Below are 26,924 nucleotides of genomic sequence, written 5' to 3' on the forward strand. Positions count from 1 at the left end.
TGTGTTTATGAAGCAAGTTGTAGTTATAGAAGACCTGAGGATCTTGTGGAAGTGCCTAGCTGATACTTTAAGAATGTGTTTTTATAATTGAATTTATTTTTTAAAGTGTTTTTTTTTACATTACAAAATATCAAATAATTTATAATCAAAATCAATAACATGGTCAAATAGTATGAAGTGTGTGTTAAATAATAACGTGCGAGTTGCTTTATAAAAGTTTTTTTGAATTGAAAATTTATAAAAAATAATATTTTATTTATTTATTTTTTTGCACAACACATCAAAATCAGATAAATATATTATTTAAATAAAAAAAATCACCTTTTGTATTCACATGTTTACAAAAATATATATATTTTTAAGAAAAATAAATAAAAATTTATTATGATGATTGAAGCAATTTTTAATAAAAAGATCATGAATGTATTATTTTCCTGCACTTGTATCAAGATATATAAGAACAAAGAATTTGGAAGAATTATATAAATATTCACAATAATAAATAATAAAATATATATTATATTCTTACCGGATATTAATTAGCAACTTTTAAAAAAAATAGTCAAGCATGAAGTCCATTCTAATTTTCTTAATAAATAAAATAATGAGCCGTTAGTTTGGACAAGCAACATGTCATTTCTCGTGCAAGTTTTGGTTACCTTTAATAACTATAAAATCAAGATTTGAGTTTTTAAACATTCAAACCCAATTCTAAACTTATTTTTTATAGTAAAAAAACTTTTTGTTTTTAAAAACATTCAAACCCAATTCTAAACTTATTAACTTTTTGTTTTTGATTCCATAAATCTAAACTCTCATATTTTTTTGATTTGAAAACATGAAAAATCAAATCAAATTAAACGAGCTCTATATTCTCCAAGCTACTTGTTTTTATGACATATTTAAAGAATAAAAATATCTTTATTGAACTTCTCTTCAAAACAAATCTATTGACAGCAAACTTAATTTGTTTTTGTAATTAAAATGTGGCTGAAGAGATCATTCTCTTTTGCCTATCTTTTTTGATAATTGCTCTGGCGATGAAAATAAAGTTTGGAAATTGAAATAAATAGACCTAAAACTACAATTAGCAAATAAAAAAACTGAAAACATTAGAGGCAAAACTGCAAAACACGTTGTTCTAGTATTCTTTGTAATTATAATATAATCATAATTGTAATGTACAGGGGCCTATTGACTTTTAAGAGAAAAATGAAAAAAAGTGGGAAAGATACGAGAAGGTTAAGTGGAGGCGGGGCATGCTTTGGGCCTTTTGATTTTGATTTGAATTCAGGCAAGGAGGGAGACCTGAATGGTAAAGTTGGAGATGGACCCTGGTCCACCACCGGTTGAGCTCAGTGAGGCATTGTAGCCAGGTGGGTCTACTTGTTTATTTTTTTGGGTCCCAGCTCCTTTGAGACGACGAGTACTTTTCACACACCTTTTTTTTTTTTCCTCTCCCTGTTGTTTGATATTTCGTCATATAGTCTATTTCCCACCCTTTGAGATTAATTTGAATTAGCACGCTTAGAAAGTAATTCACTCCACTTCCAGTCTTCGTATTTGTTAAAAAACTATCAGCGTATTTATTTATTTATTTATTTATTATTATCTTGCACAGAGAGAGCGAGAGAGGGACACATCTCTCCTGTGAATGTGAAAGCGCCTCTTCTCCTTTCTCTATTTCTTGCCTCTGGTTGCTACTCTAGGCTGAGTCCCACCCCCTCCTGTTACATTCCATCTCTGTGCGTGGCTTGTGTTTATCATTTTCTTCCCCGGTAACTGCTAAACCTGCAGCATCAGCATTACCATTTCTCGCATAAATAAACACTATTCCTTAATTAGTCTCTTTCTTAATTAATTTCATTTCATTATCGGTGTTAGTCTTCTACTTAACTACCCCTACTACTAGTGTGCGGTGGACATTCTGCAACTTTCTCCTCCGCCATAACTCAGTGCTCTGTTGATTAGTAAGTGATTTTTAATTTTTAATTTTAAGTGCGGAGAAAGAAGCATAGACAAAGACAGGCAGACCAAAAAACAAAAAGGAGGCGAGGCGAGGCGGTAGCTTTCAACTACTCCAACACAATGTATGTGCTTTCCTCTCTGTCGATCCGACCACTGCTTTGATTTTTTAGCTAACATACGTGTGACATATGCTCGCAATTTTTTATTATTTTATTTATTGTTTGTATTTTCCTAAACGAGATCTGTTTTTTCTTTCTTTCTTTTTTGCCCTTTTCTGTTAGGTTGAAGACGATGATGATGATTTAAACAACTTGCTGTACGTGTAAAGAGAAACAAGTGCTGCGGCATTTGCTCGATTATTAGGGTTTTCTATTCACCCTTCCATTTTTCTCTTCTTAATTCTCAATGCAATGACTACTAAACGCGCCTACAAGCTCCGTATCCTCCTCAATTTTGCTTTGTTTTTGTCTTTGTTTTTACTGCTTCATCTGCTCATTACAATGCTCACGCTACTCTTTTTGTTCTTTTGCTTAATCTGCATTTTGCCTTATTCATTTCAGATCTGTCTTTTAATAAATAAATAAATAAATAAACAAACTCCGTTGAATAAACTGTTGCTTAACTGATAATAGTAGTGATTGCTGCTGCTGTTGTTGGCCTTGACCACAATTTCTTTTAAAATTGCTTGAAAAGAGGAATTTGTGGCTCATTCTTCGAGTGTCAATTGCCTCAAGATTGGCAGGAAATCATCCAGGGTTCTTGTGACTGGAGGAGAAGATCACAAGGTTAATCTCTGGGCTATTGGTAAGCCCAATGCTATACTGGTCAGTTCTCGATTCTGTTCGTGATTTTTTTTTGGTGCCGTTTTCTTTCTGGTCTGGTGTCTGATGATTTTCATTCCGTCTAATCCAATATTTTCATGCAGAGTTTGTCCGGACACACAAGCGGGATTGATTCAGTAAGCTTTGATTCTTCAGAAGTCCTAGTAGCTGCTGGAGCTGCAAGCGGTACGGTCAAGCTTTGGGATTTAGAGGAGGCAAAAAGTATGCTTGTGATGTGTCCTCTAAACTCTTACTATACTAGAATTTACTTGTATATTCCTATTGATTCTTACTAATTATCTTTTCTGTCTGTTAAATTCATCACTTGCCATGTGCTCTGTTTGTAGTTGTTCGCACACTCACTGGTCACAGATCCAATTGCATATCTGTTGACTTTCACCCTTTTGGAGAGTTCTTTGCATCTGGTTCCCTGGACACAAATCTTAAGATATGGGATATTAGAAAGAAGGGCTGTATTCACACATACAAGGGCCACAGTCGAGGGGTCAATGCAATCAGATTTACCCCAGATGGTCGCTGGGTTGTATCCGGTGGAGAGGACAATACTGTAAAGGTTATAACTGTTTTCTTTCTCTTGGTGTACATCATGCCTACACCCAGCCACTCACACACATCATGCCAGAAAATACTAAAGGTCCTGTGTCCAGTCCGCATCACAAGGACCTCACATTGACAGCCCTTAAAGTTCACACATGGTTTTATGCACTTCTGCTACCCAGTTTCTTTTCTTTATGTCTTCATATTCAGTGAATAGATGCGTATCAACCTGGTGACTTGAATTTAAGAGAGTTGAGTCAGCCAAAAATATTTTGGCCCTGCACACTGTGCCTGGTGCCAAGGGTCTGAGACCAGGTTCGGACCCAATTGTCTCTCTAGTCAATGCAACTGATGAATGCATTAGGGTCATATTTAGTGTGTCTACCACTTGTAAGTTCCTTTTACTTAAGATAACCGCACATACAGGTTTCTTTTGTTTGATTCTTTTTTTAACTAACTCTGCAATGTGCACGATTTCAACAGCTGTGGGATTTGACTGCTGGAAAGCTATTGCACGATTTCAAGTGCCATGAGGGTCAGATTCAGTGCATAGATTTTCATCCCCACGAGTTTCTTCTTGCTACAGGTCAGTTTTATGATTCCATGAAAAGCTACCTGTCTACTGTAATGTTTTTTTATTTTTAATCCACGTTTCAACACATGCTGTCTTCTTCATTGCATATTTTTCCAAGGTGATAGATCTTCATTGCATATTTAATCCACGATTTGTGATAGATCTTGGTAATTCTTCCTGGGTCAGCGTGCATTTTGACACTTACCTTAACAGTTTGCTTCTAACAAGTCAACGAATTTTTTAGTCTTGAATTGATGATTCTATATTTTATTCCATATCCAATAAAGAATGATTAAACAAAATAGTAAGAAAAACATAAAGTGAAACCTTTTCTATATCTTCAACTTTAGCATTACCACCAGCAGTATTCATTAATTCTGTGTCAATCCGAAACTGAAATTTTGCAAGAAATGAATTAGGTGGATGCATAGGTAAGTGCACCTATTTTTATATAAAATTATAGGCGCGTGATTATGTTTGCTGGAACCCCATTACTAGGAATCTGTATCTGTGAATAGAAAGTTGCATTTTCCTGGAAAATTCACATCTTTCTGTACCTTAATTTGTTGCCTTTTTGTAGGTTCTGCTGACAGGACAGTAAAATTTTGGGACCTTGAAACCTTTGAGTTAATAGGTTCTGCTGGGCCAGAGGTAATTTTATGCCTTAAGAGATACCTTTTATCGTCAACTTGGGAACATAAATCTTTTCTAGTGCTTTTTCTTATGAGAGAATGCTTTTTGTGGAACCTGTCTCCCTTTAGACAACTGGAGTGCGTTGTTTGACCTTTAATTCTGATGGGAGGACTCTACTCTGTGGATTGCATGAAAGTTTAAAAGTAAGCTCTCTCTCTCAGTATATATATATAGAGGTAGTTCTCCGGGTCTACTGGTTTTACTAAATTTGCAACCAACTTTTTAGGTTTTCTCCTGGGAACCAATAGGATGCCCTGATTCTGTGGATGTGGGATGGTCCAAGTTGTCAGATCTCAATGTTCATGAAGGAAAGCTTCTTGGCTGCTCATACAATCAGAGTTGTGTAGGGGTGTGGGTTGTAGATTTAGTAAAGGAAACAAAATCTCTTGAAAGGTTGTCAGATTTTCAAAATTCAGATCATGGGAAGGAGTTTTCTAAAGAATCAAAGGTTTTGCCGAGTAAGCTGTTCTTTGAATCTTTCAATTCTTGGTTCACTGTTGGTTTTGGCTATTCTATTTTTCTCTTTACTTTATTCTTTAAAAATTTAAAATAATTCCTTAAGCTGGATTGTGACATATGTTCTTCATTCCTGGTTCAACATTCTAATTGAAGTGACAGGAAGTGCACCTGGTACTCCACAAAGAGCAAGCTTAAACACTGGGTTGAAGGCAACCATTACCGGTCCAATAACAGTTCCCAGCACAGCAGCCCCAAAGAGGAGTTCTATGAGGGTCCATTCAGCTGTTAATGTTCCAGTCTTGAACAAGGCAGATGTAATTCCTGTAATTGTCCCCAGAACCAACTCAAGATCAGAGCAAGTAGCTGGCTCCAGAAAAGAAATTGATATTGCAGCAAGGACAATGCCATTTTCTTTGCATTTGAAGACAACTGATTTCCGGAAATTTTCAAATAGCAGAGAGGACATGGACCAGCCAACTACCTCTATCCAGCCTGCTGAGACCACAGGTTGCAAGGCAACAGAACTGATCAGTGTCACTGATAGGAATATTTCTCCTGCAGTTAAAGGTTCGATTCATGGACTAACAACTGCTGAACAATCTTTTGGATCTGGAAACTATAAATCAGATTCAACATTGGAGCCACCCACTAGTTATCAGAAAGAAATCTGTAAGTGTTACTAATTAAGAAAAAATTATTTGCCGCTGATTTTCATTGTCTGTGTATATATGTATGATGCTGTTGTTTTGTGGCTGCTTCATAGTTGCCATTCCGTCATTTAGCTTATTATCTGTATAGAAATAACTTTTAATAATCAGATAGATCAGAACTCAAGATTTTTCTTGTGAAATTTGAAGTAAGATTGTTGCATTTCAATTCTTAAACCTTTCTTTCTTATATTTGATCATTATAAATGCACACTATATGTTTTTAGTCTTTTAGTCCAACATTATCAACTAGCCTCTCCTTTCTATAACACAGAGATGATGACATTTTAATCGGAGGATTGAAGGGGATGGTTGATTGCTTCTTTAGATGTTATAGTGCTTCAAAAGACAAAAATTAAGGTTTCAAGGCAGGATCCTTGTGTAGATAAGGAATCTGGTCTGATTTGAGCTCCTAAAGTTGCCGATGGCTGTCTTTACTCAGCTGTTTACCTGTTACACATGTTTCACAATTTGATAGGCTGTTGCAATGAGAATTTAGGGTTTCTGCATTCTTTGGGAATGCTTTCGAAACCTTCCTTTTGGCTTAGAAATCTATCAAATCAAAGTTTACTTATGTGGTGAATAGTTGGTTTACAATGGACTTGGAATTGGCTCCCATTATGAACTTGACGGGTAAGGGTATTAAAAAGTACTTAAGCCTTCTGGTTTACTTTCTTTAGGATGGCAGCGACACATTTATTTATGGCTTTAAGTAACTTGCTTTACCATGGACTGATTTATAAACAACTGCAACTATAAGGTTTACAGATAATATTTTGGTAAGGTACAGTTGAAAATGGTGTAGAAGAGGCTTCATTTTGATAGTATCTAGGTTGCTAGAACTGAGAAACTTGTTCCATGAATTTCTAGGTGCAATTGATGTGTAGTGAGCAAATAATGCTTTACTGGTACTCCACTGAGGTTTTCTGCTGTTGCTTTTAGCTTATTTTCAAAGAGATTAAATATGCTTAGTTCTATACCCCATATTTCAGATCTACATTCAAGTAACTATGATCAATCATTGCTATTTAAGATGCTTAGAATGACAAAGAATCTGACTTTTTATTAAGATGCTTGGAATGACAATGCCGGGAATACCTTAGTTTAATGAAAAAGGCACCAAGGTTGGTTTAGCTGATCAAAACAGCTCTTGCAACTTTTATATGGCAGCCTAAGCTAGTTAAAATTCATCACCTTTCTCAAAATGGCTGATAATCATGCTAATACATTGCCGTTAGTGATCATGTCAACACTGATATCTGATTCAAGAAGAAACATGTCTTATATAGCTTGAATCAACATTAATAAGAATCCAGTAAAGCATCCACCTTTTTGGCTGTTGGAAGGGTGGTTTCATGAAATGGACAAGGATGATGCTGAAAATGAAGAGTGAAATATGGATGTTCATGCAGTGTTGGTGGAAGAAATCATAGGGCTGTTTACCCATTCAATAGATCATGATTCCCATCTTATTCTCTATGTTTCATTGACTCCATGAGTTGGGCTTTGATTTGCTTGGTAAATTTGTGGCTTTGGATTGGCATGCTTTTCACACTTTTGTCAGTTGAAATGGAATGCGCGACTCCAATTTTGAAAATATTAATGTTTCTTCCAGGTGAGACTCGAGGACATAAAATAAACAGAGATGCACCCTCCATTGAAAGCCAGAAAGGAGGTATTGCTGTTCTTGGTTGCAATAAGAGGTTTGTCAATAATGCAAATATGCCTAATCTATTTCACGTTAAATATGTAGGAAGAATGCGTTCACTTATGATAAACTGGGAGAAAAGGGGAAGCTCTCCTAGCTATGAGGGACCTACTTCTATCATTTCTGCTGGGACATCATCTGTGGTGAATGTGCTCCCTCTTAATATGGTAGGATTTGATTTCAACTTTTGTACTTGTTTCATTCTCTTTCATAACTTTCTGATCACCTGAAGACATGTGCTAGTATTTTGGGTTTCAGGACTGTATTACATGTTTTCAAAGTGTTATGCAGAACATATCATGTCCAAAAAGACATAAAAATGAAAAGGACCTGTTACTTGATTATGTTTGATGCTAGGTCTTTATCTTCTGTACAAAAATGATCTATCATTTTATCTTTGCTTGTATGAATGAAACAATTATTAATTGAAAATTTTCACATCCCTCACCTTGTTCTGTTATGGATGATATCAAATATGTGCTGTTTACGATCCATACTTTTTTTTCCATCAGTACTGCGATCAGAACATCAATTTTACATTTTATGGTGCCAATTCTGATATCTCTATGCACTCAATTTCCTCAAAAAGATGACATTTTAGTTCAGTGGCACTGCCTATGATATAACTAGACATTTTTCTGGTTGGAAAATGGAGGATAAACTGTTCACGTGGAGGGGTACTAATTTATTCCAGTTGAGGATACACCTAGTTTACAAACTTTGTAGGGGTATATATGTTTTTTTTGTGTTGAATTTGTAACAATGATGGTTGCACTAAATTGTAGTGGTCTCTCTGGAGGAAGCTTCTCACATGGCATAGAAGGCATAAAAGCATCTAGAACAATAGAGTCCTGACATCCTGCTCTGGATCTTAATTTTACCTCATCCACCCACACATCACCACCACTATCACCACACCCGCCACACACACACACACACACCGCGCGCGGGGTGGGGGGTGTAATTTCTACTCCAGCTCATGTTTTCCAATATATTTTTTATGTGCTTGTTTAAGTCTTCTCGTTTCATTCACTTTAAAGATGCTGATTTATACACCCTTTTCATTTCTCATTTCATTCACTTAAAAGATGCTGATTTATACACCTTTTTCATCTGTTAATATGTTGAAGTTTAAACAGAGAGGACGTGCCCCATCCATCGAAAAGGAAATGGTTTTTGCTAGTGACGATGATGTTATTGCAGACTTAATGGAACAGCATGATCAATTTGTCAGCTCTATGCAGTCTCGTTCTGCCAAGTTACAGGTGACTTAGCTGGATAAGTGAGTGTGTATGTGTGTGACAAGTGCAGACATAAATGTAATATTTTGCCCATTCAAGGGCAGGGGAGTGCTGGTGACAGTAAACACTGGCATCTTTGTTTTGGCATTTCTTGACATAATTCCACATGAGAGATGGAGACAAATTCATTACCAATAAAGTTACTATGCATGTTTATAAATGCAAGTACCTCAAATTGCAACTGTAATTTGTTTCTGTCCCTAACTGATAAATTGCCTTTTAGCATCTCCATATTTTTTTTTGTTCTTATCATAATGATGGATTCAATCAGAGCACCCTCCCAAATTGCTGGCTATAAGCTCCTATCTGTACTTGCTTTATCCCTTCCAACTGCAAGTTAGTTGTCACAATCGAGTTATTACTTTCTTATTGATATGGTAGAAACGAACAGATGCAATGGTGTGACCTGTTTTCTGCAAGAAATACACAGCATTGACCCAAGCAGATTCTTTAGTTTTGGGGCCATCTCTTATCTTTTGTAACATATGAGAACTTGGAAACTGCATGCTACATTTATTCTCCATTTAGCCATCATGTGCCCCCCTTTTATTTTCTCCCTTTTGTACTTCTGTTAATATGTTTGCGTCCAGCTAGCTGCCATTGAAAGGCTGGTGAAACTTTTCTATGATTTCCTGTAGGTTGTCTATAGATATTGGGAGAGAAATGATGTAAAGGGGGCCATTGGTGCAATGGAGAAGATGGCTGACCACGCTGTAAGTTCCCCTTTCCCTCCTCTTTTCTCACTGTATTTAATAAGCATATTTGGATGCGACAGTTTCTTTTAACATTCATTCTTAACCTTTAGTTTCTTTCCATATGCTGTAACTCGCAGGTCCTTGCTGATGTAATCAGTATTGTGGCAGATAAAATTGACACTGTCACATTGGATATATGCACATGTCTCCTGCCTCTTCTTACTAACCTGCTTGGAAGTGACATGGATAGGTAGGTTGTGCTTTGTAATACTTGTCAGTTAATCAACTTACAGCTGTTGGTCTATGTGTTTTCCATCATAAGAAAATGTAGTTTCCAGAGGGCAGCTACAAGCGTTGTTAATTTTCAAAAGAGAGTGCCAATAGCGAGGATTTATTGCTAAACTATCTTGTATTTAGGCACTCAAGCATTTCACTGGACATGCTGCTGAAGCTGGTCAGGACATTTGGTTCAATGATCTATTCGACTCTATCAGCATCAACACCTGTTGGTGTGGATATTGAAGCAGAGCAAAGGTGTGCACCTTTTGTAATGTTTGCAACTGTCTTTTCTATGCACACAACAAAAATTGCTTTGAGACGCTGCTTATATGGTTCACAGGTTGGAACGTTGCAATATCTGCTTTGTAGAGCTTGAGAAAGTCAAGCGTTGCCTGCTTACCCTTACAAGGTAGCTTCAATTTTCTTAGCTAGCTTGAAAACTGCTGCTTTGATATCCCAACGTACTGTGCCTGGATTCCTTTATTCTACTCTCTGTTTTGTTCAATAGGAAAGGTGGTTCAGTTGCGAAGTACGCCCAGGAGCTAAATCTAGCTCTTCAAGAAGTATCATGACCAAACACCGTTTCTTGTGAGGGCAGACTGTGAATGTTGTTTTTAACCTACATGGTTTGGATTATGATTTCTTTATGGGAGGAGCAGAGTGTGCATTTGTAGGAGTTAAAACTGCTTGCCATACATCGGCTAATACTCCAAGTTTTCTGCCTTGGTTGGCCCCAGACCTCCATGTACCGCTGATTCCATCTTATTTACTACTGAAACTTGAAAGCTAACATAGGTGTATCTCCATCTGCCATCGGCTGCTGCAGTCCTGACAATCTTCAATGTGGAAAAGGATTTACCCACTCAACATGTAGGAAACAGATTGTAACCTTGGCACTGTATCAATTCATTCTTTTTTGAATACCTATCGAAAGAGGAAATAGAGCAAACTGGTTTTAAGCGTGTACGAATATGTTGCGGCTACTAGCCACCGCTTTTGTTCTCTCTTTTCTTTTCTTACTGAACAGCATGCTCTTTTTCGGCCTTTTGTGCGCGCGGCTGTTTCGGACTTTATCTACATCTGGCTTAGCCAGTTGCACGAGTAAAGGCCCTGCCAGGGGCCCAGAAGGTCCCATATGGGTGCTGGACCAACATGCCCTGTTTCGAAAGCCTAACTTCGGAGGTCTGTTGGACCCAAGCCAGCCAGAACAAAACCAGCAATTACACAGCGTAAGCTTCAAAGAATCACGCAGCAAGATCAGTACCCGATGCATGCAAATTAAATTGAATCAGTACTGTGTATGATGAGGTATTTTACCGTGGACTTTAACAGTGTACTTATGATTTTCCCCTTGCTCCGGAAAGCTTGATTGGTTTTGGAAGGAATTTTTTTTTTTTGGTACCTTTTTTCACGTTCCTACCGCGTATTTTATTCCTCTCTCTTTTATTTTGACTTATTGCACCAGAAACACAGCTTTCACTCCAGATCTCAGAGGGCCTGGCTTTGGTCAAGAAAAACAAATAACCTAGAACCCTTGATTAGCTTTTGTGGCAAAATGACCAAGAGAGGTTGAGTTGGAGAAGGACCAAAAACACAGCTTTTACTCCAAGGGCTTCAATCTAGTCAAGAAAAAAAAAAAAAACCCAGAACCCTTTATTAGCTTTTATAGCAAAATAATCGAGAGAGGCTGAGTTGAAGAAGTAGAGGAAGATGCAGAGACAAGCAGACCTTAGGTTTGGGTTTGATCAGTAGAGACTCAAGAGGGCTTGAATCTCTCTTCCTCTTCTACTTCAACCAGGTTCTATGAGTAATAAAAAAAAATATTTTTCACTATGCGTCTTCATCTCCTTCGACCAGGTTCAACTAAAGAGGCTTGAATAAAAGATCAACAGCCAAGTTGTTTCTTCAGATTTCCATCTTGAAGTCGTTTGATTTTTTTTTGTGTTGTTGATTTTAAGGTTTCACCAAGGGTTTCTTCCTTTTTAGGTTTTTAAAATTTACAGCCTTTTATTTTTCTGTCGTAATCATCATCATTATTATTATCTGATTGGTTGGTTGATTTGGTTTGGTTCTGTTGTGATTTCGCGTCTTTCGTCCCATGTTGATCTATTTTGCTTGGGCCCTTGGGCTTGACAATCCATTTTGAGAGCTGGTCCAGTTTGGAAACAGCTATCCTGTATAGAGAATTAGAGCTTGATTCATATGGTTCCCATGCATGGATCTTCTGTGCAAGGGATGCAATATGAGTTTTTTTTTGGTAAATAAATTCACGAATTTTCTTTGGATTTTTACAAGTCTGTTGTCTCTACGTTCTTCTAACTGTGTGGCTATTCTTAATAATAATAATAAAAAAAAATCAAAGGTTTAGGAAGCATCATTGCTTGATTTAGTGGCTTAGTCAAACAGGACAAATCATATGCTTGACATTCACAATCAATCTCAGTTGCATGGCATTTAACTGGCAAATTGGACAACCACCTCCGCGGGATGACTATGACCTAACTTTACTTATTCACCGGGATCAAAGCTACCCATGAACTGGGATCCAGGGACCGACATAAAGGTCATCTGCTACAAGTCACGATATAAAGTAACCAATCGAGATTAGCCTTCAAAACAATATAGCGGACGGATTGCATGCCCTCAATAAGTTCCTCGTCTTAAAAGTTAAAATTTCAGTAAAATGTAAGAAATTTCACATCACCACAAAAGTTGGAGTAATATTACTGGTAAACAGTAACAAACAGGCAACTGACCTTTGGTGTTTCGACACCAAATCCAAAACATATGAACAGCCTCCATAAGAATGCTAAGAGAATAAGTCCACAGCTCATTTCATGGAGAAAACTATGTTTTAGCGGATCTTCAATTCAAAGAAAAATGCAAAGCATGAAGATGAAAGAAATGGCAGGGCAGAGGTCTACGAAAGATCCAAAAACCACAGTACAAATATTTAATTGATCTTCAGTTCAATAAGAACCATACTAGTGATCGTTAATTCTGTCAGAGCTGTACAATAGCAAACAGCTTTTAATTGAAAATTGTCACAAGCTAGAAAAGCAAAGCATCAAATTTGATTAAATGCAATAGAAGAATCAGAACTGCGTATGGCAAATTTGATGTCACTTTTGTGTAGGGGAGTATAACAATGTTTGCTTTTTTAAATATTTTTTATTTTAAAATGTATTAAAATATTATATTTTTATTTTTTTAAAATTATTTTTAATATCATTATATTAAAATAATTTGAAAACATCAAAAATATATTAATTTAATATAAAATAAAAAATAAAAAATTTTCAAAAACACTTTTCAACCACAGTGACACACTGAAACTGATAATTCTAATTGTCCAAGGAGCACTGAATAATAGATGCTCTGCATTGCATATGTATTATTGCATGGCTATAATATATGACTGCCTCCTTATTATACCAGATGAAGCAAAAACACACATCCTAGTCAGTGTTCCTTGATTTCCTGGACTTTCCTTTCTACTCAGTGGTCCTAAAAAATTGGGAGTACCCTTCACCATTCCTCTATTCTATCAATTCCCTGCTGTCATTTTCCAAAGATAACCAACCAACATTGAGCATTGAGATCCCACTAGATGGCGAGACACAACAAGGAGCAACCTCAAGATAAACTAACCAGAGGAACAAGGCTAGGAACAAGTGCCCAAGGAGAAGTCAGAAACGAAGTGGATTGAAACCCTAGCACATCTGCCAACATATTGAAATGCATCTCCAAAAATGAGGGCTTTGTCAGGAAGAGCAACCCTATGGGTCTGTGCAGGAAGGACTGGGTGGGGGAGGATGAATAGGGTAAAATGAAAGGATGGATGTTAACCCATCCATCTAATTGTTTGACTAACTATAGAGGGAAGGATAAAAGGCAATCCTTTGGAAAGAATAGAGGGATCCTTCCAAACCTTCCTTGGGTCCTAGCCCTTCTTTCCATACAAAAGGAACACCCCATCCTTCACTTCTCATCCCTCTCTCCTGATCCATCCCTCCCTCAATGCCCTCCAGCCAAACACACCCTATAAGTTGGGAGTATAAGAGCTCCACCATTTCAAGCGCTAGTTTAGAATTGATCCTAACTACAATAATTTCCAGAAGCCTGTATATGTAGGCAAAATAGGTCAGATGTCGCACTGCAGTGGCGAATTTTAAAGAAGAAACGCCCCCTCAAAATAGCAAGTAAACAAGCAAAGAAAGGAAATTCCAGATAATAAAATTGTTAAATTGAAAGAAAAAGGAATGACGATGACGATGACGATTGTGAAGTGATAAACAAGTAAAACTGATTGGATTGAAGAAGAACATATGTATATACACATCATTCATATTATAACAAAAACATACATATTTTATTATGAAAATAAAAGGAAGAGCAAAGAGAGGTATTTGCCTGCCTGCCTGCATTGGATGATGATTGATATATAAGAAGGCAAGGAAATGAGGATAGGATAGTTCAATCAAGGAATTCCAACTCATCCTCTCTGAGATGAGCAAAGAACTTGACTCCTCCTGAATGGACAAACTGAATCTTGTAAGGAAGATTAGCTGAAACTCGCCTCCCCTTCCACAGGTTCACGTACTGCTTCACCTCACCTTCCAATCCACACAGATCCAGTTCCTCCGCCACTCGAGGCACGTGGTAAACCTTCACCGGAACCTTCACCCTAACCTTCGCTCCAATCTTCTTCTTCGCTTCCTCTTCCTCATCTTCTGTCACCATGGTTGCGGAATTGTTGGACCGTAAAGCCACCGAGAATGAAACTAGTGTTTTTCTTCTTCCTCTGCTACTAGTACTACTTGCTGCTGCCGTAGAGGAAGATGAAGATGTAGATGCTACTGTGGCAGTGCAAGCAGGAGTAATAATTGAGTAGCAGCAGCAGTTACGCCTTGGATTTGGTGAAAATAAGGCATTGGATTTGAATTTGAATTTGGTGATATCTGTGCAAGGGAAAGCCGAACAGGCTGCGGCGGCTCCCGACGATAACACCCCACTCGTGCCCATCGCGCTCCGTCTAGTCTAAATGGGTAATCTAGTTCCTTCTCTTGTTTCTATTCTATTTCAATTTTGGAGCATCACCACACATCCAGTCCAGTCGGATATTGTTCGATTTATATATATTTCGTCCTCAATCCCTACCTACCTACCTATCTATCTATCTATCCCAAATTTCTATCTCCTCTCTTTTACGGTTTTACCTCTCGGATTTTTACTACTACTATTTCACATTTTTTTAATTACTGTTACTTATGCCCCCCCCTTTGATAATACCCTAATTTATCACTATTTCACATTTTTTTAATTACTGTTACCCCCCCTGATAATACCCTAATTTATTATAGTAATAACAAAAAGCGAATGGAGTAAGTAAGGGGTCTATTCGATTCTTCACCGCTACTCCTTCCTCAGTTTGAAGAACCAAACTATTCTATTAATTCACCTAAAGCAGAGAGAGTTTGCCATCTTCCTTTTTACTATTAATTAGAGTTTACTTATTATCCAAACTCATTTTCTAAAGGGAAAAAGGATAAAATAATAATTAATAAATAAATAAATTTTTGGCCCGTAAAGACAGAAAATGATTCAAATGAAGTATCCACGAAAACGTGGCGTGACATCAGTGGGCGCGGAGGGATCAAGAACCAGAGGTGGACTGCCCTCCTCCAATATTTTATGGATAGCAAGCAGCACGTACGTTGTTGTTATCTCCAAACTACGCTTTCATGTTTTGATATTATTTCTCATCATAACAGGCAGGCGGGCAGGGATCAACCCCACCACAATTCCCAAATGAATGACTAGATAAGTGGGCCGTGATGCCCTATGGGCCGGGCTAATTTTTCTAACGAATTAATGTTCAGGAGGCCGGGCTAATTTTTCTAACGAATTAATGCTCAGGAGATGATGAATCAAGTTAATTCGATTTATATAGAAAAGAAAATTTAAAAAAATTATAGAGATTATAGAAAAGAAATTTTTTTTCAAAGTAATGTCAAATAAATTTTTTTGAATAAAAACTGAAGTTAATAAAAAAATGTTAAGAAAATTTAAATTAACTTCTCGCACTTGAAATAACCCTATAAAAAAAAATCATAAGATTCAAGAGCTAGTAATTTAATATCAAATAATGAAATTGAATAAAAAATTTATTTTCATAAGAAAACACAGAAAAATAATTTGAATTAACTTGGATTAACTTGACCAATCAGCTACTCGGGATATGAGATTAAGATAATAAAAAAAATAGAGGAAACAACTAAACTCAAGGCTTAATAATTCAATGTTTAATGATGAATTTGAGTAAAAAAAATTCAATTTTTAATAAAGGACCTAAAAAAACCTAACTTAAATTGGATTCAAGTTGAACAAGATTACTTTATAGAAAAGTAGACAAGAAAAAAATCATGAAGTAAAGTTTAATATTTTGATTGCTGTATATTATGTTTTTAATGAAAAAATGATGAGATGCTAAATTAAAAAAATAAAATAAAATAAAATAAGAAAAGAATAAAAAAATAAAAATCAAAAGAATGAATTAAAATTGAATAAAAAATTAAATGAAATAAAATGTTGATGGAAAAAATAAAAAAACAATCAAGAAAATAATAATAAAAATAGCAATAAAAAAATAAGAATCAGGACCCTAAACAAAATATAAAAAAATAATAAGAAAATGGTAAAACACAAAAAAGGAGCAATCAAAAAAATAAGGACTACATTGAAAAAAATAGGGATGAAATTAATAAAAAAGTTTCAAAAAACACTAAAAGCAAAACAAATAGAAATAAAAAATAATAATCAGAATTAATATAAATATAAATCAGAGAACACAATCAATTTTTGAAACAACTAGTATGAATTTCTTGGTTAAGAGAGAGAAAAGAGAGAAAAAAAAAAATCTCTAGAGTTTAATTGCATCTCTGTTGTGTGCACATGCCCCTACTAACATGAAGAGGAGTACACACCGGTCCAAACACTATCGTATACAGTGGAGTTTTGTAATTATATAGTCTCACACGTGATGTCTAAAGAGTTTAAGAGTCATCACGCGCTGACGTATTAATTTTTTTAATAATATTTAAAATTTTAAAATTATCAAATAATCTCTAAGTGAAATAGTAATAACAAACAACAATAAAAAAAAACCACCACAATAAAATGTCCTTGGAACCAAATTTTTTTTTAAAAAATTTTAAAAACAATCGTGTCACTTCATTGTTTTAAAAAATGAAAAATAAAAATACCCCTTTGTGAAATTCTAATGTTTTTTTTTTCTTTTAATGGTATTAACATAATTTAGTTGTGCGAGAAATATTGAAGAGATAAAAAAACCATCAGGTGAAAGCTATGCATTTCTTTGAATTTAAAGACAACAATATTAGTTTATTGTGCTAAAAAAAATATATAAACCAATGTATCCTAAATTAATTTTGTAATGCTCAATAAATTCTTTAGAAAAGACATTCTCATCTCAAGTTTGTTAATTTTTTTTAAAAAGCATAAATATAATTGCAATGTTTCAATGAACATGAAAATGTTTTATTAATTGCTTTTAGGTTTTTTTAATAAACCAAAAATAGATGATTTATTACTTGATACTTCGGATGCATGCATACACGCTCATCAAGCCTATCACAGACCTTGGGTTTAATAAAATCAGCCCAATTTTAATTTTATATGCTACTGTTTTTTTAGGTGTTTGTGTTTTGGATAGTTTTTATGGTTATAATTTTAAAAAATATATGATTAGTTGTGGTTAGTTGACTTTAAATATATATTTAGTAAAAATTATAGTTGAAGTTTATGTACAGTAAAAAACATGTATAAAATGTTTTATATAAGTGATTGTAGTTGTTTTTTAAAATATTTTCTACTTGGAAATGCATCAAAATATATTTTTTTTTAAATTATTTTTGATATCAGTGATTAAAATGATATGAAAATATAAAAAATATATCAATTTGAAGCAAAGAAAAAAATAAAAAATTTTCAATATTTTTTAAAAGTTCTTTTAAAATGCAAAAATAAATAAAATTTTACAAAACACAGTTAAAAAAAATATGTAAATACTACTTTACAAAATCTGCATAGGTGTTACAGTATAATAACACAGCCTTAATAAAGCTACAAGATCCCCCAAAACAGCTATGGATAGTGAACCAGGTCTAAACACATCAACTTTGCTTCAGAGTCTAAACACAAGTTCTCCTTATAATTCCTAGGATTCCCAACATAAACTCGGAAAAAAAAACAATTCAAAGCTATGCCACCAATCCAAATATTTAGCTAAGATAATATTTAGAAATTTATCATAACATGATAGGTTTTAAATCCAAATATTAATAGTAAACTCTCAATTATTTAAACATGACGAGCAATATTTAAAATTAAAAGAATATAGTATTTAAAATTAGAAGAATACATGATTTTTCCTTGAAAATTTTAGGAAAGCGATGGCTTCATCCACTTGAATTACGTTTCTAAGATACATATCTCCTGTTTTTTCAAACTGCAAAGAAAGAAATTATTGCATGGCTTTTTCCTTTTGCTTTGCTGAAAGTAAAGTTAATATATATATATATATATATCAACTCATTAAACCGATCAGGTTTTAACAAGGTTTTATTTATTTATTTTACCAATCTATCTCCTAACTCAGACCTGTTTAATCATCAAATTAACCTGCCAGACCAATCTAGATTTAATAATTATGGTTTAAATTTACCCTTTTTCAACCGCCGAAAAAAAAAAGAGCACGCCCTCTTATCCCGATGTGAACATGGAAAGGCACTGCGCACAGCAAGCAATCTGACAAATCGGAGTGGAAAGAGAACCAAATGCTTTACAATATCACAATGACATGAACAATTTCGGTTATAATCACAGAAGAAAGGGAATGGTGTTTTCCAATACAAGAAGCACCTCGTGCCAACAAATGAAAGTGGGCAGCGTATATGGGCAAACTAAAAGGACATAATAAAATAAACAAGCAGCAACTAATACACATAACCGCACAAAAAATTTACAGGGATCTCAAGACTCAATGGTGATAGGGCTTCAAATGAAAAATAAAAAAAATAAAAAAAAAGACGAAAAAAAAGGCCACAATTTTTTCTTCTCTGGTTCCAGGATCTATGCATATATCAAAACCACAACTCGCAAAGAGAGTGAAGTCCCCTTTTCTTTCAAGGAAATGTAGAGCGAGGCATGATTAAATGATTGTTACATGGGATGCTTTGGGGACCGGCCAATGAGTCTGCACTGCTCAGGCAGCAAAGACGATATTACCTGCCCATTAAGTTGAAAGAGCTCACCATCAATTCCACAACCATTGTGTGTGTGCTTCCCCGCTTTTATCTTCACAGATTTTACCTGCAGAAGTTTAAACTAGATGGTGTCAAGACAACTTAATTAATTTATGATGACCCTTGCTGCCTACTAAAACATGCAGCACCCAATGGGTGCATTTCTTGTATATGCACATGAATGCTTGAAAACACCCTCTACCTCTCTGCATCTCTGAGCAGGATTACCTACATAGTCAGGACAAATATTGGCAAGCAGCCTTTTGATAAAAAAAATATTAATCAACTTGATGATTGATTACCTACATAGTTGGTTAAAAAAAAAAACAAAATTCAGCCGAGCACAGCATGTATGATATAGTTCCAAAAATATTAATCAACTTGATGATTGGTGTTTCAGACACAGCTCTTAAAAGAACAACTTGAATAACAGATCCTATAAAAACTCCAAAATAACAACAATGTGAACAAACTGGCAGGGCAGTGTAACACACTGTTCTGATCTCAAATAAGAGCATTGGATGAACCCAGCAACAAAAAAAAGCAATGGACAAGCACAGCCACCATAGAAAAACAAGATTCAAACTAGAAATTTTTTCAGTCATCTAAAGTCCCTAGGCAAAATACATACTAACATCATTGACAACCATAATGCAATTACCTAGACTCAATTTGCTGCTTCATTTTATGAACGCAAAAGAATCATTAGTGGTACCTGCTCATACCTTAATATATTCAACATATGGTAGAGAAAGATGTTGACCCATCTGCAATAGCAAGAAAAATCTCAGTAGCCTCAGTCGCCCACTACCATGAACTAAGAGCATATCCATGGTGCTGTCATCATGCTCAGCCCTCGGTGCTACCACCTGAGAACTCTGAACAGTTCTGCAAGCATGATTGCAAATCATGATACCAAGAAATTGTCCCTTTCTAAATTCCCATTTATCCTCAAACCTAGGAATGACTTCCTTTTTCATTCCTGCTTCTATATCATCTGATGGCCCTGGCAATTCAATAGGATTTTCAACATCCCAATTAGGTTCAGTATCCCACTTTGGTTCAGCATCCCAAATTGGACCAGGATCAGATAATGTTGAAGATATATCCTCTCTATCATTTGGTGTGGCATTTCCCCAGGAACATCGAGAAGGATCATGTGTAGCAGTTAATCCTGTCCATCCTTTATCGGCCCTCGACTTTGACCTAGTCCTTGGCCAGTTTGGAGTTGTTGACAGTGGTAATTGTGGATGAATAACTTCTGGCTCTGCCATAACATTTGTCCTCCCTAATGACAGGCGTTTTGCTTTTGGATCTAAGCCACGCACATACTCAGATGGTTCAGTGCTAGCACGAGTGCTACTGCAGGTTGTATCCAAGTCCCCTCCAGACATTCGACTTGGAGTCATTATTGAGTCGATACTTGATAAACTAGAGGCTCTGGGCATGCCATCTTTGTTAGATCTCCTCATCACATCAGTGTACATGTCTGACATGTCAACCATGTCTCTCTCAGCTGACTGTTTTACATCCCTGTCCTCTCTTGATGCAGGTAGATATTCCACTTCATAGCTGTACTTTGGCAAGCATAAGAACTTGAGAAATCCAGCAACAAAATATCGCAATGGACCAAAGCGTTTCTGATATTTCTCAGAAAGTTCCAACACTACACATGAAATAAGAAGTGAATGATAAAAAATTCTATCATGCATATTAAAATTCAAAAAGTATCTCAACCATCATGTGTCCATTACAGAAACATTCTGTCCACAGTCTGTAAAGGTCAAAATATTAAATAATACAACAACTGGCAAAAGAAACAAAGATCAGCCAATGGCTCATGCTACTCACTAAATTTAACAGATAACTGGAAAAGTGCAATCCAATGTAGCCTCTAAGTTATAGGATGGGATCACTTATCCTAGACCTTTTAAAATGTATCCTTTCTTTCCATAACAATTTCTTATCTCTTGGATAGACTCTCACAATAACAAATCAAAATGTTTACTACCTCTTGGATATTATTAGTCCAGAGCACTTACCAAATATGTCTCAAACATCGAAGCACGCACCCAGTATTGTTATTACTACAAACATTAAAACAAAGCTCGTGGACATTTGAACAAAAATAGATGTACAAGTGTTGTAACACCAGGACTTATAATATCTAATCTTGTTTGCGAGTAAAAGCTCATAAGATTATTTGATTGTGGCATCAAAATGAAAGGAAAAATATATATAAACACCGCCACAAATTTTTTAAAACCCAAAGGAGGTAGCATTTTGTAGATTTTATTAAGTAATCATGAATATATGATTTATTGCATCAAATCTCATAGAACTGAATTCACAGTGAAAGACCTTTTAACAAATCTTGAAAAAGAAACAAAAGTACCAATTCCCTTTCACTTGTACATCAATTACTTCACATGGATATTTGTTTCCGTGGAACATTTATTTGTACCAAAAACAGTTATGCAAGGTTGATTGGTTTAAGGATCTTGAGTTCAAATATATGGTTCCAAAGGCAATAAGAAGCTAAACCTATAAATTTTCAGTGGTTGTTTGATGATTAATTGCAACATTGTGAACTCACCATCACTGACAAAGCCATAATATGAGACAGTCATTCCAAAGTGTATAACACCAGACTGTATCCACTCGACAGCAAAAACATCTGTAGCAGTAAGACCCCCCTGAAACCAACAAAAAGTACATCTATGGTGAGCTCACTAGGCATGCCATGAAGTGGAATTTTCACAAATATAGAAGTTCATAGGAAAGAACTTCATTAGACATCACAATTTCAGACTTAATGCACCCATGAAGACACTCACGTGCATGTGTGCGGAAAACAGCAGCCTTTCAGTCAATAAGTTTGAAGGTGATATCAGTACTAAAAAGCTGACACAATTTCTTAACTTGTTTTCTGAGGCGCAAGGCTTCACAAAAGAGCTTTTAAAGAGAAAGGTAGAGCTTGCTTCACTGACAAAACAAGCAATGATCTTGCAACGTGAAAACTCCATTTTGACTAAGATAATATCAATTCCACTAATCACAAGTTGCGGAGAAACAATGCATAGGCTTCTGGTTAAAATAATTGGATGAATTCACTATAGAATCAATTACAAAAGTCCAAACAACCTTCCAGTAGTAAATGCAAATTCTCAATAAATCATCTCAAGCACCATTGAGACAAAAAGGAATTTGACTTCCCCTCATTTTTTCTATAGCACATCAGGAACTAATGTGGATCACATGCCATCTGAATCCCAATGTCTTGCCCTGGATGGCATGCTACAGAATGTTCCTGGCCCAGTGTGAATGATCCAGTTCAACTCTCCAGTTTCATGGCTGGTCACAGGAGCCTCAAGAGATGGAAAGAGTATGTTTCTTCATCTTAGATATGCTAATATAGGAAGCATGGGCTCAAAAAATACAGTAGAAAGCAACCAAAATTCAGGACAGTTCTGAGCATTCATTTCTGCTCCCTTTTTTCTTTTTTCTTTTCTATTTTTCTTCTCAATTTAATCTACACCACCAAAGCAGTGTCCAAGAAAACACCACCACAATCTTGTGTATAGAATTGCGCTCCCTCAGAAGCCTAGTGCGATGCCCCCCACCCCCACCCCAACCACACACACACACACACGGTAGGCCCACCCCCAAGGGATCAACGACTTTCATACTGAAAAATCATACATGTTAAACAGTCTCAATTTTGACTCAGGATTTTCAGAAACAGCATTCATCTATGATAGACTAATCAAAACATTTCCGAACATGATTCTCTACACATTTTTATGAAAAAATTTACCTTCACAATAGATATGGCAGCTGAAATTGGATCTCTAACCCCTAGAACAGTCCAAATAAGTGAATTATCTGAACCAGCAGGTATAATTCCAATTGGTATCGAAATTCCTTCTTTCTGGTTATCCCTAATAAGCAGACCATTTAGAACCTGCATGATTACAAGATAAAATAACTTGTTCAACAAGCAGAAACAGACCACCATCAAGAGTATTATGATTCAGTGTGAATACACAATAAATATACAGAGACGCATGCATGCAAGCCATCACATATTGTCATTATGCTCTCATAGAACACCACCCAGATACTCCTTATAAGAGCAATCAAATTTTTGCAACAAGTAATTCTGAAGATGTGGTAAAGCATTTGCTAGCAAAATGAATCTTAGCATTTAAGTTTGGCTTTCAGAGAGGGAAGGGGGCATTATTTGTGGGTTTTGATCACTTGCAAAAGTGCATGCATCTGTGAATGCATGACAAAGATGGAGGCAGGGGCCAAGGAGGGAGACCTGATCTCCTGATCTCCATGGATGTGTATCCTCCAATCAATGAATAGGTAAATTAGTGTCAGAAATTTGGGGCAACCTGGCAGGGCTGCATAAACAGCAAAAGTCAAGCTAGTGAAGGACTGACTAGTACAGTATAGAATTTCAAATAAATGAAACCATCCTCGCCATGCAAAATTTTCCTCTCCTTTATCCCCAAAAAATCTTACAATTTCTGTGTAATTGTGTAGTCTTAGTTCCCTTCACTTCAACAGTGTTTGTATTGCTCACCAATATTTAACAATATTTCTCTGCTCTTCAACTATAGGCATTTTTATCAGCATGCTTGGATGACGATTGATATATAACAGTGAGCAGTCCCATTCTCCAACAAAATAACTAATCCAGACCAGACCTGTCTCTTTAACACGATAAAACATTTTCACATCTACATAGTTATATACAACAAGCTGTCACAAAATTTGTTATTATGCATTGCCCTCAATTCTTAAATGCAGCTGATTTTGATGAAAAAACCAAAACCTATAACCAACCTGGCAACTTGAAAACTTCAACAATATAAACTAAGGCCCAAACTATCATTGAAAAAGGTCTGCTTCTTGATGTACAGCACACAGACACAGTTGTTCCCATAAGTATTGGACATGTTTTGATGCAGGACAGCTTTTCCATGAATGATGTAAATCTTTCTCTGTTAACAAGTATTGAATGCAAAATTGACTGCATTCAATAACGCATTCCTATCACAAAGATCCAAACCTATTTACTCTTCCTCTCAAACAAATCTAGTTTCTTTTATCAAATTCTTCAAAACTTGCTATTAAATCGAGAAAAGTAACTGTGAAGGTCAATAAATCAAATCCAAGCTAAAAGCATGGCATGATTCAATGACATCTGTGTAGGAGAGCATAGTACTCTACAGTGTGACATTAAACTATATGCATATCTGAACATTCAGCAACAAGAAATTAAAATTGGTTATTCCCCTGAAGTGGTAAAAGACTTACCTCATTAATTATTCCATCACCACCAACGCATATAATTCCTGGAAGAATATGTAGTTGTCAGGATAAAGATGAGAGAGATCATAAAAAAGGGTAAGCAAAACATAAATGCAAAATGTTATCAGGCGATGCATTGAGTAATAATACCATCAGGACAAGTGCTGATATCAACAGTTGAAGCAAGCTTTTTAGCATGGCCAGCAGACGTTGTTTTGACTACCTCCAATTTGAACCCCGCTAGCTGTCATTAAATTATTGACATCAATATATATCAGAGCAAAGCATGCATACATTATCAGCATACTGATGTAATGCAAGGAGCGGAAAAGGATCATATCTTAGCAGAAAAGAAACATGAAATAAGTTGGACAAGAAAAGCTAGGAATATCCAGTACACATGTTGTACTTCGGGATTGAGATATGGTGAGGTGAGGTTGAGTTTTTTTTTGCAGGTACAATCCCCTTAAAACACAACCCACACCTCACTAAAGCTAAAAATACATGCTTTTTGTTACGTTTTTTTGCGGGTCCCACCAAATAAACCCAACCACGCCCCAACCCCAAACACATCCGAGAGGTGATTCATGCTTTCATTGGCATGTTGAGATGGATGAAATCGCGCTTTGTGCATCATTGCATTGGCAATTACATGAAAACCGAGAGCAAAAATCAAGAAAAGACCTTAAATATTGGTTCCACAATTCCATGGAAAACTTTAGTTGAACGACCGCGCCCCGAGCGTGGATTTAATATGACCAGCATTTTGGGAGGGCTCTTGCACTTGAAGAGCAGTTCAGGCGGGGGGTCAGTGGGAAGTAACTCAGAAGAAGCTTGCTTCTTCGATGAAGCCAAGGGATGGGGCAAACAATTAATATAGCATTGCTGATCAGCAAATCCACCAACCCATTGAAGGGCCTCTTCCACGCTAGAAGCCAAGAAACGGTAGTCTCTGCGAGTTCTTTTAGGCTTCATAAAGCAAGACAGCCCACAAGAGCTCTTTTTTATGGGATAAGAATGCACTGTAAAATGTCTGAGACCAACATTGTATGATACCTGTCAAAGCCATGCATGGGGATCATTGCTCAAGTTCTCGATGGTAAATTCTTGAGTATAGTTTAAAAAAAAATTGGGGAATGAAATTTCAATATTACCGAGATGACATGCTCAAGATGGAGCATATGAGAACCCCAAACCAAAGCTTTGCTTGTAAGCTTAGCATCAACTGCTTGCTGGTTGGTGACGTCAGCTTGATCTTTCGTAGTACTGGTATGATAGGAGGAAGAGGAAGAGGTGTTTCTTTTATCCAAAATGAGTTTCCCAGATAAGACAGCATAGCCTAACAAATCAGAGTTTTCATCTCCTCCTGCAGCTGCTCCTCCACCTATGTCTATTCTGTGCTCATCAAGCTTGGGTTGGTTGAATGGAAACGGGTCATCAGCAACGGCCTCAGTACTACTCCTGGAATTGGAAGAGGCAGCCTTGAGCTTCTTGCTGCGTTTCTGTTTCTCAGGGAAAACAATTGGGGAAGAGTGCGTGGCTATTTGAGAGCACAAGCTCAATCTCCTCTGAGATTTATTAGTGTTGTTAACAGGAGCAGTAGTAGGGTTGGAATTAATACCCGGATTATTCCTGGACACAAAACTCCCAGTCTTACCCTGGTGCATGTCTCTGCGTCGTGTAATAAAAAAAGACACACAGCAAGACAGGGGATTGATGACACCTCTATAAACCTCCAACAAATTTTGATTCAATTTTAATTAATTGATAAAAAATCAAAGCAAGGAAAATGACATCCCACACTCTCTTACATGAGCTGGAAGCGATACGGTTGTGGTAGTGGTGGTAACAATCCAATTTTGACAACAATAAACGGCATCAATCAAAAGCACTATCCAGACGGGAAATGACCAGATCAGCCTGCAAAAGTTCAATTCAATTCAATTCCTTGGGCTGTTATTTCTTTTTATTACCTTTTGAGATTAGATTCGAATAGGAAAGAAATTGTCTATGATAAATAAATAAACAAATTATGGGCGACAAAACGGAAGGAGAAGAGGAGGAGGAAGGAAAAAATTACCGTGGAATGATGATAGATGTCGGTGAGATCGTCCTCGTCTAGGTTGAGGAGGAGGAAGGAAAAAATTACCGTGGAATGATGATAGATGTCGGTGAGATCGTCCTCCTCGTCTAGGCTCTAGCTGATGCGCTCTCATCTCGTCTCAGATGAAAATGAAGCAATTTGCAGCTGGTGAGAATGAGGTGGACGAGGAAGATTCATTCGTTGGTTCGTTCATTCAAAGTTAGAAAGAGGGGTTTGGGCCCCCATGTCTCGGCCTCATCTCATATCACTCTTTTCTTTCTACAGTACTTCCGTGCCAGTGATATGGCACTGCAGTTATTATTATTATTTTTTTCACCATCTTTCATTTCATTTCCTGTAATATTTAGGGCTTAATCTTACAATGTTCATATAATCTCCTGATGATGGTTGTTTTATTTTTTTTTATAAT

The 26,924-nt window shown here is 36.2% G+C and overlaps 3 protein-coding genes across 9 annotated transcripts; 1 reads left to right on the plus strand and 2 right to left on the minus strand.

Annotated features, from left to right (window-relative positions):
• The first annotated feature begins 1,531 nt into the window (after positions 1-1,531).
• LOC105141152 (katanin p80 WD40 repeat-containing subunit B1 homolog) lies at positions 1,532-10,729 on the plus strand. Of its 4 annotated transcripts, XM_011048282.1 has the most exons (19): positions 1,532-1,745; positions 2,000-2,090; positions 2,250-2,406; positions 2,662-2,792; positions 2,894-3,011; positions 3,137-3,363; positions 3,831-3,933; positions 4,502-4,572; positions 4,683-4,757; positions 4,841-5,072; positions 5,227-5,742; positions 7,396-7,455; positions 7,534-7,655; positions 8,613-8,753; positions 9,428-9,502; positions 9,622-9,734; positions 9,902-10,018; positions 10,104-10,172; positions 10,272-10,729. In XM_011048282.1, the coding sequence occupies exons 3-19, from the start codon at positions 2,379-2,381 to the stop codon at positions 10,333-10,335; spliced, it is 2,262 nt and encodes a 753-aa protein (XP_011046584.1). In that variant the 5' UTR covers positions 1,532-1,745; positions 2,000-2,090; positions 2,250-2,378; the 3' UTR covers positions 10,336-10,729. The 4 variants fall into 4 exon arrangements, with proteins under 4 accessions (XP_011046584.1, XP_011046583.1, XP_011046585.1 ...); XM_011048281.1 differs by having other exon boundaries at positions 1,532-2,090; XM_011048283.1 differs by having other exon boundaries at positions 1,532-2,090; positions 8,619-8,753.
• A 3,318-nt stretch (positions 10,730-14,047) lies between these two features.
• On the minus strand, positions 14,048-14,920 carry LOC105141154 (ferredoxin-thioredoxin reductase, variable chain, chloroplastic-like). The gene has a single exon (XM_011048285.1). It carries the CDS (start codon positions 14,786-14,788, stop codon positions 14,240-14,242), a length of 549 nt encoding a protein of 182 aa, XP_011046587.1. The 5' UTR covers positions 14,789-14,920; the 3' UTR covers positions 14,048-14,239.
• Positions 14,921-18,606: 3,686 nt separating this feature from the next.
• On the minus strand, positions 18,607-26,722 carry LOC105141155 (sphingoid long-chain bases kinase 1-like). Of its 4 annotated transcripts, none has more exons than XM_011048290.1 (10): positions 26,561-26,722; positions 26,223-26,331; positions 25,566-26,043; positions 25,096-25,467; positions 24,562-24,655; positions 24,418-24,455; positions 22,907-23,053; positions 21,686-21,785; positions 19,815-20,755; positions 18,607-19,156 (listed from the first exon to the last, which is right to left on the minus strand). In XM_011048290.1, the coding sequence occupies exons 2-10, from the start codon at positions 26,288-26,290 to the stop codon at positions 19,007-19,009; spliced, it is 2,388 nt and encodes a 795-aa protein (XP_011046592.1). In that variant the 5' UTR covers positions 26,291-26,331; positions 26,561-26,722; the 3' UTR covers positions 18,607-19,006. The 4 variants fall into 4 exon arrangements, with proteins under 4 accessions (XP_011046592.1, XP_011046591.1, XP_011046588.1 ...); XM_011048289.1 differs by having other exon boundaries at positions 25,566-26,082; XM_011048286.1 differs by having other exon boundaries at positions 25,566-26,136.
• Between the last annotated feature and the right edge of the window lie 202 nt (positions 26,723-26,924).

This window comes from Populus euphratica, unplaced genomic scaffold (assembly GCF_000495115.2).
Source record: "Populus euphratica unplaced genomic scaffold, PopEup_1.0 scaffold250.1, whole genome shotgun sequence".
Lineage (NCBI taxonomy): Eukaryota > Viridiplantae > Streptophyta > Magnoliopsida > Malpighiales > Salicaceae > Populus > Populus euphratica.